Raw genomic sequence first — 16,451 nt, 5'->3', positions numbered from 1 at the left:
TGTGCTTCAAACTCATGACACTTCAGCCTTTCAAAACTTACTAGGTGCTCAACTTCCACTTGAATCCAAGCATTAACAAGTCAGCTTAAAGAAATATGATGCAATGCAGCTATGATTTTTCAGATATAAAAGTACACGGGCCTCAAGCATTCCCCCCCCATCAAAATGCGACCGCCGCGGCCGGGATCGAACCCGTGTCTTTCGAGTCAGCAGCTGAGCGCCACAACTACTAAGCTACCGCAGCGGCCACACTAACTAATGGTGTGTCCGAAAGCACTTCATATTAGTGCCTACAGTGAATTACTTCTTTTTCTCATCCCTCACAAATCTATGCAAGAAAAAAGTGAATGGATAATAATTTTTACATATGAAGTGATACGAAACTACCTGAAAAGCCAAACTAATTGAAAAATGCTCATTTCAGTGAGACTGCAGAGGAAGAAAATTTGGCGGTCACTTGAACTACTTGTTGCAAGTGCTACACCAAATGGTTGACAAGATATAAAAATATGACGCCACTTACAATAACCAGTAGCAATAATGAATGTGGCGAAGTGTAGCTTACTCTACCAGACCACAAAGGGAGTAACATGTGGCACTGCTGTGTCCTTTTCCATAAACATAATATAGGTCACTGTGGCACATAAACATCATCACAAACATGGTGTTATACAGTTATGATGGCCAAGTCTTGTACATCCAATGATTCACAGGAAAATGGGCAGATCTTGCACTTCATTGTTGTTATTGTCACTGATCATGACTTTCATCAGATACACAGCAGACCGCCTAAACAAATAAACAGCTGGAGTTCTTAATGCTGCACAAGTGTGCCATGTTTATGTGCCACATATAAAACAGTTAACCAAAACACGTAACCTTGTACTGAAAAAGATACAAAGAAAAACACATCCCATTTTTATATTTTAGAGCGCAACTTTTAGGCTCCCGTTCCTGCGTCCCGTGTCATCGTTGGCGTAACACGCCACCTGAGAAGTGGCATATTAAGCCGTGCGACAGTTTGCATGTTGGTAGGTAGCAGCAGAGAGAAATGCCAACAACCACAGTGAGAACGGAGGAATATACAACTAGAAGGTGGCTTCCCATGGGAAGATCCCGAAAGGTGGCTAGCTGTGTAATATGCCACCTGCCAGCAGTGGCAGGTGGCGTGTGAATAGCTGCGCTCAAATCTCGCATAACCAGCTGTCGTAATCGTCTGTCATTTTTTTTGTAAAGGGACACCAATTCGCACAGCAAACTTCCTGTGCACATGAACACATAAGAATGATGTAGGCTGATGTTATAGTGGGATAAATGACCAGCACTATGATGGGTGACCTTTGTTGGTTATGTCCCCTTGCCTCATGATTCTGAGTCTACCATGTCATTTGGCAATGATCACTGCAGAGAAAGTATGTTTCAATTCCATATTGCTGCATTAAACAAGACAAATCCTTAATTTATCCAAAAATCTCACAGAAAGCATAGGAAAGCAAATCAAGTCGCAAAAAAGTTAGTGCTATCTAAAAATGCTGGTTCATCAAGTTTAGTTTATCAGGAGTTATACTACAATTCAAGTCTGTCCAATTACAAAGATATTGCTGTTTAAATTCATCATTGCAAAGCACATCTGCTGCATGAGAAATCCAATCCAACAGCTTTGGTCAAACATAAATGCACAATAGGCCCCGAATAACAAACAGCACATGCTTTAGCTATTCACATATAAAACACATATGACAAATAGCAGATTGCTATAGTCAAATAGAACTCTGACAAAGGATTGTCAGAGGATGTATAGCCAAATACAACTCTGATGTCATGAAAATTGGTCGATGCCATTACCACTTCATTCTTGAGTTGTATCCGACTACAGCCCTGTAGTGGCGGCTACGGCTATGTTCTGTCACCGTCCGTTAGGTTTGACTGTGTAGACAACACTCATCTGTGCTCCGGACCAGCGGCTTCGCATCACCCAAGAAACCACGTACTGCGAGTGGTGCCAGGCTGCCACATCCGCGCATACACTGTCATCATAGTGTAGAATCGTGCTGGCCGCCGTCCCTCGCACCCCCACTGTACCACCCATGTGTGCGTCCTTGAATCTTTTCCCTGTCTTGTGCCCTCATGTCCACTGACATAAAAGGCAACCTTTTGTACAATCCTGGTGGTCTTTGATAGGTGCGATGGACCACCACAAGCACATGTATGCAGCTGTTATAAGACATGGCCAGTTTCGTCTGGTATAATGTGCAATTAAATCCTCAAAATTCACAAGAAGGTTGGTGGCCCTGAGGAGTTACTTCAAAAAGCTAACTGACAACATAGAACACTGTTGGATGAGCCCTCTGAATTTGGAGCCTAAATGCATCCTGGAATGACATATCTACGTCAACAGCACAATGATGCAATATTTTCTTAACCAAAAAACAAATAATTCAAATTATTACAAACCTTTTCACAGAACTTTGCAAATTCCTTTGCATTGTGGGAATGAGCTTCACCTCGTTTCTTAACAGCCATTTCATCCAAAGTGCTCTGGAGAAACTTGGCCATTTCAAGCTTTACTTTAAGTTCCTTCTTCACTTTTGCATCCTGTAGAAACAAGAGAGACATATGTCCAGGTTTCATTCACCATGCATTCAGAACTTTTCAAATCACCACATCATTAGCACAACAAAGCCCACTGCAGTACAAAGGCCTCTCCCATCTCTCTCCAGTTAACCCTGTCCTGTTCCAGCTGTGGCCACCCTATCCCTGCAAACTTTTATCTCACCCGACCACCTAACTTTCTGCCGCCTCCTGCTACACTTCCCTTCCCTTGGAATGCTGTCAGTTACCCTTAAGGACCATCAGTTATCTTGCCTTCACATTACATGGCCTGCCCAAGCCCATTTCTTCCTCTTGATTTTGATTAGGATGTCATTACATTGTTTTTGATCCCTGACCCACTATGCCCTCTTCCTTTACACCTATCATTTTTCTTTCCATAGCTCGCTGTGCTGTCCTTAATTTAAGTTGCACCCTTTTAGTTAGCTTACACGTCTCTGCACCATAGGCGAGTACTAGCAAAATACAGCTGCTATATAGTTTTCTCTGTCAAATAAATGCCTAATAATTTGCATGTGGTTGACATGCACAGCACCCTACTGTCCTTTTAAGCAAATTATAGGATGGCTACAAATGATTCAGAAAATACAAATGAAGCCTAGCTGAGCAATACATACCTTTGCTGACGATGTTTGAAACGTAGATGGAAGCATGTTAGGAAATAATTTCAGGGCAACAGGAAGCAGGAGCTCCATGAACGGTACAATAATGAACACGGAAAATGGAAGAAGTCGAAATAAATCTGAAACAGTACGGACGAGCTGCAAGACAACAGAAGGCATATGCATCAGAGGCATTGTAAATTGTGGAGTTTAATGTTCCAAAGCTACACATGTGCTATGAGGGATGCCATGGTCGAGGGCCCTGGATTAATTCAGACCAGCTGAGGCTCTTTTATGTGTACTGACATTGCATAACACACATGCTTTGACTGCAGCCTCATTTGCAGTGGCTGAATGAGCACTACTGGTAAGGAAGTTGAGCACAATAGCACCAAAATATATTAGCCAAGTTTCAAATAAGGGCAAAGCAAATTTATGCAATGTCTATCCAAACAGTATCCAAACAGATTTAATGTCTCGCAAACAAGTGGCTCAGCCTGCACCTCACTTAGTTGCCTGCTAGAGGGGACCATCACTATGCACGAATTATTCATCAATCTCGTTCTCATCAGCATAATTAACAGTGAGATTCCAGTGAATCTGTGTGCAATCCTGCCATTGTGTAAAAAATGGCACAGCAACTTTATCAACACATCTGTACCAACATTCCAGCAACTGTCTCTGCACCAGTGGCTCTGAACCAGGATAATATGTGCGTTGCACCCATGGAGTTGTCCCTGATAGGTTCACAAGTCATCTGAACACTTTGAAAATGAAAATGAAAGTTTAGGCCACCCTTTTCTCCGCCTTTTTTTTTTTTAACTCACCTCTGAAAGAAGGAGTCAACCAATGCGTGAAGTGCCTTTCAGCCACTCGCATGGTGGCTTTCCGCTCTGGCATCAGCAGAATGATATGTAAAGCAAAGAGTCCACGCATATTTTTATTTCCATGGGCCTAATTTGTGGCTATGTTGTCTAAGACTGAGAGTATATATAATAAAAGCAAAAGTGAAGCCGCCACGCAACTGGCTGAAAGGCACTCCTTGCATTGGTTGACTCCACCTACTCTCGGAGGTCAGTTCAAAATAAAGGCGGGAGCTGAGACGTTCAATCCGATTTAATAGAAAAATCGGCCACACAGGTCAATAATTCGAAGTTTATAGGAATGCTCGGAGAATTTAGATAGAACTTCCATAGTATAATGACGAGCTCAGAATTCTCTTTAGTGCACTTTTAAGGACAACTGTAACATGGCTTAGTATGAGTACCTATAAAATATGAACAAAGGTGAATAGGTTAAGGCACTGACACCAAGTGGAGACCCAACAAAAAACAAAGGAAACTTCATTTCTTGAAACATCATTTGCCTTGCTCACCAATCCCAAGTTTCAGCATCATCGCAGAGGCATCTGTTCACATGGAAAGTACACAGGCCAATGAACATGACACACATGTGTTTGCTTTAAGAATGTGAATACAAACACATAAAAAAATTGCCACGGTAGCTCATTGGCTTTGACATTCGATTGCCGAACCCAATATCGCGAGGTTGAATTCAAGCCATGGCGTCTGCATTTCCATGTAGAAAAAATGCAAAAACAGCCATGTGCTGTGCAATGTGAGCACATGCTAAAGATTGCAGGTAATTTAAAATGACTTCGCATCTTCCACGTTATTTTCCACCAAGGCATCTCTCATAGCCTGACATGCAGCTTCAAAATGTTTAATTCCACATACCACCAACACTAAAAATAAAAGATGGCAAGGCAGTAGCATTTGTAGGCAGAGCAATACAAGGATGGAGCACCATAACCTCGTCTGTGTAGAAAATTGAACTGTGTTTACAAGATGATGCAGTTTAATAAAACTGGTACCACCGTGTCACAGTAGACAACCTGGATGCATCAACTGGTTTTTGGATGCAGCCATGAGAATGGAATGCAGCACAATGCGCTAACCCACCTGACCTGCACATGTCAATTACGACAGTATGTTGTCTGGTGGCGGAATAATGGACACTTCAGAGATTGTTCGGGGTGTGTGAATATTCAAAACTTTCGAAAAGTGAACTGAATATCCTATAATCCATAGCTTGCACCAACGTCACAGCAGCTGCCTTGCTGTCGAAACAGGAGCACTGCGAGGGTGTGCATTTCTATAATCTGCTTATCGAAACCTGTTCCGGCCTGCACTGTCAAAGCTACGTGCGATTCACCACCACAACTCCAGTGAGCTATTCCATTTGTCAAACGATCCAAATACTGCTTGCTTAAAATTAGCCAAAACTAATCGAATATGTTCTGAAGCTTGCAAATATTTCTCAAATAAATAGCACACAGCTTGAATAAAACACACCGTAGTTTTCTTCAACAACCATTCCAAAAACAGGGCCCACTCTGATGCTGCACAACATGCTGCTGCAATCAGTCTGCACGGGATACAAGGCACAGCACTGAGACTCAGTCCATTTGAGTCTCGACATTTGTATGTTCGTACACAGCCTCCAAGTTTTGGTGATGCAGGAGGCTCCAGGCAGCTTCAGCAAACCCCGCTCTGACGTCTAATCTCGGAGGACATGGCTCATACACAACTCTCACCTCTCTGATCTACTGAGATGTGGTGCAAGATTATTCGCTGCCACTATCAGTAGCAAAAGGTAATTTTCCTGCATGATGGTCATAGACTAAATATACAGTAGTGCCTCATTAATATGGTCATTTTGGTTCCAAAGCAAAATTGTACTTAAAGCAAGTTGTCCATAACAACAAATTGTAAAGAAAACATATATAAAAAACAAGCTTTGGTGGGGTCTGCTTCTTCATCAGTGAAGTTAAATTTAAAGACAATTTTGGGAGTACCAAGCCCATTACCCTGGTTGCCATTATGCTTGAAAAATGTGGTGTAGCTTCATGCGCCTAGTGACTGACGTACGTCTGATGCGCGTGATGGCGTCCCACATCTATATGACAACTCCTACTAAGACTGCTTACATCCTACGACCCCAAGACTCAGTCGACTGACAGCTGCTGAATTAGGCTTTCTATGTAACAGATACCACAGATTTCTTCACAGGCATTAATGCAATACAGCAGGCGGTAAAGGGATACGACTTGGAAACTTTGTACTTTGTAAAGCATGAAACAGGAAAAGGGCCATCAGTCAGTCATTTGCACTCTTCTATTGCATTCTACTTGTGTCCTGTGCTAAAATTGTAGAAAATGAAACATCTGGTTGCAGCAGTAGAGATTATGTTCTCATCACTGTCCATATTAATGTGAAAAAAATATGTGGGCCCAAAATGGCTCTGTGAATTTTCCCTGTCAACCGCCCAGCCATAGAGTTTCCATATTAACAAGGCGTAAATACACTGAGAATGTTTGGACCTCAGAAAAACTGTTCATTCGAGTTATCCATATTAACGGGGGTCGTACTGACCTTGTGTTGCATACGCCTAGTGAAGATCAGTATTACGTCTTTTGCAGCTACAGTTATAACTCCATAAATTGTGGAAACATACAGCAGTGCCATTGCTAGCACCTTGCTCTTTCACAAGATTATTTGCTCTGTATTCACTTCAGTTCTGTGACTATTCGATGCATAAACGATTGAGTTTTTAGCAACATTATTTATATTAGATTCGGTTTGGTTTGGTTTGGTTTATGGGGTTTTAACGTCCCAAAGCGACTCAGGCTATGAGGGACGCCGTAGTGAAGGGCTCAGAAAATTTCGACCACCTGGGGTTCTCTAATGCGCAATGACATCGCACAGTACACAGGCCGCTGGAATTTCGCCTCCATCAAAATTCAACCGCCACGGCCGGGATCGAACCCGCGTCTTTCGGGCCAGCTGCCAAGAGCCATAACCACTCAGCCACCGCGGCAGCCATATATATATATTAGATTAAGTTTTGAAAAACTACTATTCGCACATGCCTAAAAATTTTTCTAAAAGAATGCTTTAGATCAGTACCGTACTATTTAAAATTATCGAAGAGCTGTTTAAAAAATATTCACAATATCTGAACACTAGTTCAAACGTGCAATATTCAAAGGATATTCCAGTCACTGTTAGAAAATTCTCAATAATTACACACTCCTAGTTTTCAGCATAACTAAAAGGTATCATGAGGCTGACTATCAGCTAAGTGTCAGATTTAAGTTGAGCATACGTGTCAGTAATTATAACAAAAGTGAAGTATTTTATGATAAATGCTACAACTACACAACATCATATGTAACCCGGCATACCTATTTCAAGTTAAATACTAGTAAAAAAAACTGGCACACTTATTGAATAAGTAGGTTTCTCAGGTTCAGCACACGCATGGCCACTACAATGACCAAGATCTTGCTGTTAGGCTACAACAGAAAGTCTGATCGTAGTGTGAATGTCTGCCCTTAACAGGACAGAAATGTTGCAGGTGCACAACTGGATGATTTTAATAGCAATAGTTACCAGAGAAACTTCTAATAGTTTTCATGCTCTCTTTTAAAGACAACATAAACAAAAAAGAAAATGTTTCAAAGTGTAAACATGCTTTGGAAGAAATGAATAGTCAACCTGTTTGTGCTCTCGCCGGGTTAGCTCTTCTCCATTGAGCACCCGATAAACCAACCGGCTTGAGACCCGAATGTCAATGAACAAAAGCCTGAAGCCATGGTAGTAGTGCACCAACTCGTCCCAGATCCTCTTGATGAGCGGCCGCTTTGGTGGCACAGGTGCAGGTGTGGCAGGTGTGTCTGGCTTGGCAGCTACTGTGGACGGTTCGGCTTCCTTAAGCGCCTTGACTGTGCCTTCAACCTTGGAAGAGTCCTTTTCAAACAGCCGCTGTGACGGCAAAGATAGGGGCCGGCACAACACCAGTGACAACACACTGTGTGAAGGCACAGTTCCTGCTGGTGGTGTTCGTTGGCGATGCAAGAGTGGCGTGCAGCCATGCCATGAGGACGACACGTGCCTGTATGGGGGCCAGGAGCGGTGGAAGCCTGCTGCAACACACCTCCCTGACCGCAGCATGGACAGTTGCCAAAGGTAGAGGCTGCACGAGATAGGCCTCCGGTGCATGGCCGAGCAACCCTACAGAACTGGCCTGGCAGCAAGGGCAGTGTTTTACACTAACACTCGAAGGACACCATGCACACCAGGTACGGCACCAAACCTGCGAGAGGCTGAATAAGAAAATAAGTGCACCATAAGCACAACATTAAAGTGGACTAGAAATAGGCATACAATGGTAAAAAAAAGATTAAAAAATGTAAGTGGTCAAGAAGAGCCAAACAGGAAAAAAACAGAAATTCACAGATTAATGCATTCTTGAAATGTGCTGTACAGATCTTTCAATTCATGTGTATGCTCTTCCATTTTTTTTAACATAATATAACTATTTTTTTCAGTTCTCCCAAATATTAATACACCCCAACCAGATAAATGGCACTATTCACTCTTGACATCCAAATCGCATAAGGTACAATTTGATAAGTTATTCAAAGTATCTACTTTCTACCAGCTCTGATCCAATGGCTGCTGATTATTAGACCAAAGCAACCTACAGTATCTTGCGTACAATCCTTAGATAGTATCAGCAGAAGTTGATAGGATACAGTTGCTCCGAAACAAATGACTACCAATTTATGTAGTTCGACCAAATAAGAGTTAGTGCACTAGCATGTTTCAGTTTTCAATTTAGTTCTGGTGTTCACATCTATTGTTCACAGAACAAAGTTGTCCGGATAGCGATAATGGGTTAATGCCCATATATGCAGAAGTCGTCGTTCTCTGCTTTATATTGATAGATCCATAGCAGTCCTCATATCACTCCTAGTCCAGTGGTGTAACGATTAAGCGCTATGCCACTGCAGATGCTGCCACCATTGGGGCTTGTGAGAACCAGCGTGCACTTCCCGAGCAACCTCTTGCGACCAACCATAAATTGAACCACCACCTGCCACTGCCACGGTAGGCAGTTAGTTCCAAATCTAGTGAGCAAGTTGCCAGGCGCGCATTCATGTGTCTGCATGTGTGCGTGCATGCGCACACGCACACACACCTGGGCAGGTGGGCAACCTCCCAAACAGCAGGCTTCAGACAAACACACAATGACAAAATGCAGGGAATGGCCACTATATATGCTAGTGCACTAAAAAAATTATTTCGGCACTGCCTCGAGACTCAGCCGCCTGGCATTATTACCAGCGAATGGAGCATGCTTGTGCCCTCATAACATCAGACATTTCAGGTGACTGGCTCAAGTGACTGCGCCGAAATGTTTTTATGCACACTCGCATTTTTTAAACTTTTACTACTGCTAGTACATAGAGTTAATGCACAAATGTCAAATGTATTAGAAGATGCTTAAGAAAAGAGGAGGGAAAGAACGGGAGGGGAGCAAGGTCAACTTGCAAATGACACAAATGTAGTTTACAAGCTACTACATGGCTCCTTTGCTCACTATGTTGAACTGTGACAAGTTTTCAGCAAAGCATGGCTTTCTGTTTCGACAAACAAAAAGTTTTCTCAAACATTTAGCAACCATGGGTGACAACAGTGAATCTGGTGTGAGGCACTGTACTTATCACTTTGATAAAATAATGACTGCAGCACGCATGACCAAACTCTACCCTACTTTCAAGAGTCTGTTCAGTGTTGCGTCGTGCCTCACTGTATCATCCTTATCATTACTGCCACTAGATCACACCACAGTGCATGTGGCTCACCAATAAAAACGTTAAAATATTTAATAGCAAGACACTGATTACACTTCATAAAATTTACTATGTACACCAGCCTGTAAATCTACACTGTAATGTTTCTTTTTTTCTCACAGGCCCTTGGCCTTTTTCAAGAATTAATGTCACTGACAAACTAAATTCCTTCCTTTCACTGCTTTTTCTAGTAACTAGAATGTCAGCTACTATAACTATTGCAAGCACCATGAGCAAGTTCAATGAGCTCTAAAGTGGAAGTAAAAAGTTTCAATTCATACGCACTTTCAATTCCCACCATATATCACTGAACATGTGCATGTGTCATATTTGCAACATATCCCCCAACCATGTTTAAGTAGGGGTGTGCAAATAATACTTTTTCCAATCCGAGCTGAATATGAACAGTTTAGCTAAGAACCAAAATGAATATGAACTAAATAATAAGAGAACCAAATCGAACACAAATTGATCATTTTCACGAATATCTGCTACTTGTGCAAATATTCAATGAGCAATCGTGCGCAAGAGCGACGTGCTGCTTTCGGAGTTGTAGCTGTAGCTGTTCAAAGACTTAACTAAAATCTCCATTAGGGGGTCGCAACCCTAAGTCAGTGTATTAACTTTGTCCTTTGTCACTGTAAAGTTATATGCAAAAGAAAAGCACTTTTGCTGTTTATAACAGATAAGAATCAACTAGCACCATATCTCAATACATGACACAGGCAAAAGCTATGTATGAGGCATGGCCTGTAAGGTCCGGCTTAAAGGCCAGGTTTGCTGAACCTGCGTGGGCCCTGCCACATCATCCCATCTCTGACGCCCTGTGTATGGATTATGAACAACTGCCACCACGCGAATGGACCACACAACAGTGCTGAACCCTCCATCCTCAGCATACCAATCGCGGCAGCATGGTATGCGGCATGCATGGTCCTCGTTTTTGGAGTAGTAGTGGAAGAAAAATACAGCAGGCTTTATTCGCACTTCGTGCCAATTATTCGAAAACTTAAATATTCAATTTGTTTCGAATAATTTTTAACATACACTATCTGATCCATTCGAATAATCAAACAAAAGGATATTTGAATCGTTATTCGAAATTTCCGAATATTCACACACCCCTATGTTTAAGTTGTCACTTATCTGCCCTATGTACACCTGACCACAAAACAAAATCAGCAGAATCTACATATAACAGGGATGCATATGATTGACATTTTCTTACAACTCTTTGATTCCGTTTTAAGCCTGTGATTGTGACAGCTAATGAGCCAAAAATGCAAGATAACTGTACATAGCATGCTGATTATCACATGGCACAAAATGTTAATTTTAACCATTTTCCACTTCATTTCCAGCTCATTTTACATATTCTATAAATTTTCAACAACTACTTATTTTGCTGCAGCGGCAGTCTCTTACATATCCACCAAACTAACGGCTAACAAATGTTTAGCATTTCGTTACTCCTAAAATACTGTTGGGCGTTGCCACACAAGCTAACAAGTGGCTTAGGCATGACCACATCTGTACATTTCTGATGAAAAATAGTGCAAGGGGAACACGAAAAATGGAAAGGATGATGCAGACAAGTGCTAACTCACAACTGAGGTTTATTGCTGAATGTAAGCATAAACATCAGTTGAGTTAGCGCTCGTCTGCACCATCCTGCACAACCTTCATGTTCCCTTCGCATTTTTTTTTTTTCATTATGAACATACACCAACTCATCTAACTTTCGGTTTTACTTAATCTGTACATTTCTGATTGAACTGAAAAAAGCTAATATTATTGTTACGATGTGTTGTCTAAGTATTTAATTCAGAACACTCAGGGCAGCAATCTCTTTTCCAACTGAATTTGAAAATAATGCTTTGTGTGACCTGCATACATTTGGCTTTTTTTTTTCATTTCTTCATTTCGGTATGAAGTGTGCTTGCTTTACTTGGGGACAACTTTTTTTGGCAATGCAGGAAAGGGAGTGACAAGAAATTGTCCCCATGCCGTGGAGAGGGGCCTCTACGGTCTTAGCGACCCCGCACACTCTCTCCAACTTCCCCCCTTTTACTTCTCCCCACCCCAAGCCCAAACAAGAAAAAACTCATCCCTTATGGAATGGGGAGAAAGGTATTTCTCTCCCATTTCTGCCTAGCCTCTGCTCGATAGCCAAAAATGCTATTGCAAATCTTAGAATGAAAAAATTAAAAAATTAAAAAGAGGGTTGAAACACTCAGCCTTATAACTTTACCAGGTGCAAAATAATAAAATGCCAAATTAAAGCTATTTTTCAAAATGCCACATTTAAAATTTTTTATTCAAAGGGAGATAACACTACAAAGAGCCACTTTCAAGCAAAACAAAGTAGTGGCAGGAACCAACTCCTTCAATTTTCTTTTCAAAGAGAAACTTTATTTTGGATAAAAAAATCTTGCATGTGTTGTTTCATTCATTCAAGCAGCAATATATACATTTTTTTCTTGCTGAAATTAAGAATGTCCACCAAACATGCACTGTCATATATGGCAACATCAGTCATGCTGCCCACTACCCTGACTGCAATGTGCTCTTGAAGCTAGAACAAGGTTTACGTTTCAAGAATTACGCTTTACGCATCATCCTCAAGCAGAAGTGTTGGTACACGAAAAGCTTGAATCAGGAGTTCTAACACTGGAATTTCCAAGAAAAATATGTACTGGCCTAGAGAAGCTTTATTCATAAGACACTGCAGTAGTTTTAAACATCATATGTCATGACAATCTTGCTTTCTGAGATATTACTTTACAGGGACTATTTTAATACACGAGTATGAAAAATTTGGTCGTGATAAGTTGAATTAACAGTAGTCATTGAGTAATAAAACGTCAGCCTTACTGCACTACACCAAAATGTAAACTTTTCAGGACCCATTTCCATATCCACAGGATCAGTACTTTTCTGTACTTAAGAAACGTGCACTCGCGACATTAACGACAGCTAATCTGGGCCCTACCCACTTTATTTTGCTAAGAGAGAAATAAAAAAACCAACAAAAACTAAGTTTATTCGGCCTATAACAATAAACTGCGGGCAGCTATCTATTCTGTGATGCACGCAATTCATAGAGGAAAAAGCCCATTACAGCACAGGTTAAGGCATCACGCTTGCGAACCGGTAGACAAGCTTGAAATTTTGACCTGGAACTGTTATCTGCAGGAATCCGGTACAGAAAAAAAAAACAGAGAAAGGGAAGCAAACAAAATAACAGAAGGTGCAACGGAAGTAACCATAAAAACTGTTGGTTTCGTGCGGAAGAAACAAGACCGCTGAAAGTTGTCACATAATGGCTTCCGTTCAAGCTTTGCAAAACCAAATGCGCCTCAAATTGCTCAATATTCAGAGGTAAAAAAAGCAGAGGCTTTTTATCATTCAGCTGACCTCAAACCAGAATTAGTTCTTAGCAACTACCAAAACTCTTGCAAGGTCATTCATCAGTGGATACTCTCCAGCGATTGCATAAGCAGGATCTCACGACATATAAAGATCCCACAGCAAATGTTATCCGAAATTAATTTTGCTTTCTAGCCAACGCTAGTAAACGATCGCTGCTGGCGTCTCGCAATATGCGAAACGCGATAAAAAGTTTCCTTAGAGATAACCCATTCATTCGCACACGAGGCCAACACGGAAAACGGCAACATCCCAATTCGTACGGCTCCTACAGTGATGCAAAGACGGTAATTCCCCAGGAGAGGAGCGCACATCTGTCCAATACCTAGAAGAAGCCAAAGGCGAAATCAGGGAGTCAGCATGGGACTCAAGAAGTCACCTGTACCTTTCTTTTACGACGACGGTGAACAGTCTAGGCCTGGTAGCCGGCAGATTTGATTTACGTTCCTGCTGCTAAGTTACACGCCTCGGTACAACATAGACACCTGCGGAATTTCCGGCGAGAAATTAACGCAGTGTCCATGCTAAGTTCTGCGAACTAATGTTACCGCTAACCACACGCGTGAGGCGAAAACCCACCACACGCCATCACATCAGCCATCTGTTGCAGGTAATGCGGAGACTAGACACCGAAAGTCAACCGCTTTCTCGTAACTTATAAAATAAATTAAACAACAACAAAATAAAAATTTCAATAAAATATTTTTAAATTAAATAAAAAATTATTTTAGGTATATCAATAATACAAACTTTACTCAACCTAAATACACCAAGGCAGCCATACGAGAGTCAAGCCAAGCACGAAATAAAGGATGGTAGCCCCGTATGTCCAGTTCGCGGACTATCTAAAAATGTTTTGCGCTGGGTTGCGAGTTTGTATCGCATTTCAACAGTTGATAAAATGTTATGGGGAAAGAACAGGGACGTATATTGGCCACAGCTTGCCTAGAAGGAGGTAGCTTTCTTGCTGGTGAGGGTCCCCTAATGATCGTAATTAGCAGAACGGTGCTTGGCCTCGAAAAAAAGCGTCCAGTATAAATGTCCCCAGAAAAAAATGCCCCTGCAAAAAACATCCCGAGAAAACGACCCCATTTTCGAATCAGGTAAAATGTCCCCAAACGGGTACCACCAAATGGCCCGTAGCTCCCTGCGATTTGAGCCTCCTCGCATGCGGGAGGTGGGGGGTTCGAACCCTAGTGCCGCCGTTCTAATGGGCGCAATCTTTTCCGTGGCCTGGTGTTCAGGTTATCTGAGGTTACGTCCAATGCCGCTATGCAGTGCGCTCTAAACTGGATACTTGTCGCCGCTGCATGGTGCTGTTTGACGAGGCTCGTCAATCGTACAGTGCTGTAGTGCAGCGAGCATTGAGTGAGAAAAATGAGAACGCAATGAAAAAGGTTAAAGCGGGCATGGAAACTCGCGACAATAGCGTACAGCGGCAGGAGAGGCAGCTAGAGCGATCCGGAGGCCAACAGATGGAATTAGGAAGCGAACGTTTGGGGCGCAGGAGAGTTCTGGTGGTCGGGGACTCGAATGTAGCGAGGGTTGAGGGAGGCGTTCTGACGGCAGTGAAGGCAGACAGGCGGGTGCAGGTGGAGGCTCAGTCGGGAAAGTGCATGGTGGATGCAATGGCCAGAGCCCGGGAGGTGGTGGTGGGCAGCATGGATGGCGGACACCTTGTGGTCATCCATGCTGGTCTCAATGATGTACTGCAGGGGAGGAGCCAGAATCTTGAGACGCAGTTGGAGGTGGGGATGCGTAGGCTTAGAGAGGCCTCTGAGAGTGTGCATGTGACCATATGCACAATCCCAGAGGTCCAGAGACAGGCTCGCGAAACGGAAAGGAGGGTCGTGGAGACTAATCGGGTAATTAGGCTATTGAGTCGACGACTAAGATACGAGGTGATGGAGGTGAACAGGGAAGTGTACGAGGTTAGGCCCCACCCTTTTGCACAGGATGGCATCCACTACGGTGGTGCCACTGGCAAGAAGGTGGGTAGTAGGATAGGTCGCCAGGCAACAGCTTTTTTGGGGGGACCCAGAGCTCTGAAGGAACCAGTGTAGAGAAGGAAGAATTAAGATCAAACGGACAATGGAACCATAGGGGAAGAAAGAGACGCAAGCGCCAGGGCCAAGTTAATTCAGATATAGGTTTCATTAACATGCAAGGTGGCAGGAATAGACTGAAATGGGAGGAAATAGAAGAACAGTTAAGACAGGAGGAATTAATGGTATATGGTTTAGCGGAAACACATCTTAGAGACATGGAGCAACCACCCTGTAACCCAGACTACGCATGGGAATATTGCAATAGAACAGAGGGCAGCAGAAAGGGAGGTAGAATTGGGGCATTCATTCATAAAAGTATGAATTTTCAAAGGGTTAGACTGGGATGCAGGGAACATTTATGGCTAAAAGGAACAGTGGCAGGCAAGCTAACACTCCTTGGCTTTGTATACCTGTGGACAGGGGTCAATGCCAAAGAGGAAAACAGGAAAATGTTAGAATGTATTGCAAGCGACATTGATGAGCTAGGAGGACAGGGCGAGATAATTATATTAGGTGACATGAATGCACACATAGAAGACCTGGATGGGTACACGGATTCGACAGGAAGCATGCTGCAGGACATGTGTGACAGGCATGATTTAGTTGTATGCAACAGCACCGAGAAGTGTGAAGGGCTCATAACATGGGAGGCGGGGAGTCTGCACTCGACGATAGATTATGCACTAATGTCACAGAGGATGTATAACAGATTAGGGGTAATGAGCATAGATGAAGATGGTTCCAGAAGTCTAGGTAGTGACCACAAGCGTATCAAGTTGAGCTTCAGAGGAAAAAGCAATGTAGGACTGAAGCAAGATGAACAATCAGGGGGAAATTTTTACTCAGAAAAGCAATTGGAAGTAGCAGCCAAAAGAATCGAGAAAGTAATTTTTGAGGATAGTGAAACAGAATCGACTTATACCAAATTAACTCGATTACTGGAGCTAGAGCTAGCTAAGGTGCGAGTAAAGTTAAAAGGGAAAAGATGCAAACCCAAGAGTTGGTGGGATGAGGAGGTCAAGAGGGCAATAGAAAAGCGCAAGGAAGCATCCAGGGAACACA

General features: G+C 42.6%; 1 protein-coding gene across 1 annotated transcript in view; it reads right to left on the bottom strand.

The window, feature by feature from the left end:
* LOC144113692 (mitochondrial proton/calcium exchanger protein-like) overlaps nt 1–13,956 on the bottom strand; it is a 45,478-nt gene extending 31,522 nt beyond the window's left edge. Inside the window, exons 1-4 of the mRNA XM_077646941.1 lie at nt 13,727–13,956; nt 7,772–8,379; nt 3,228–3,371; nt 2,455–2,595 (exon numbers count right to left, since the gene is read on the bottom strand). Of these exons, the coding sequence (XP_077503067.1) occupies nt 2,455–2,595; nt 3,228–3,371; nt 7,772–8,275 (789 nt within the window). The 5' untranslated portion in view covers nt 8,276–8,379; nt 13,727–13,956. The remainder of the gene's footprint in view (nt 1–2,454; nt 2,596–3,227; nt 3,372–7,771; nt 8,380–13,726) is intronic.
* Nucleotides 13,957–16,451: the final 2,495 nt, after the last annotated feature.

This window comes from Amblyomma americanum, chromosome 1 (genome assembly GCF_052857255.1).
Source record: "Amblyomma americanum isolate KBUSLIRL-KWMA chromosome 1, ASM5285725v1, whole genome shotgun sequence".
NCBI lineage: Eukaryota > Metazoa > Arthropoda > Arachnida > Ixodida > Ixodidae > Amblyomma > Amblyomma americanum.
Note: the sequence above shows the minus strand (reverse complement) of the source record. Positions and strands in the feature narration are given on the sequence as shown.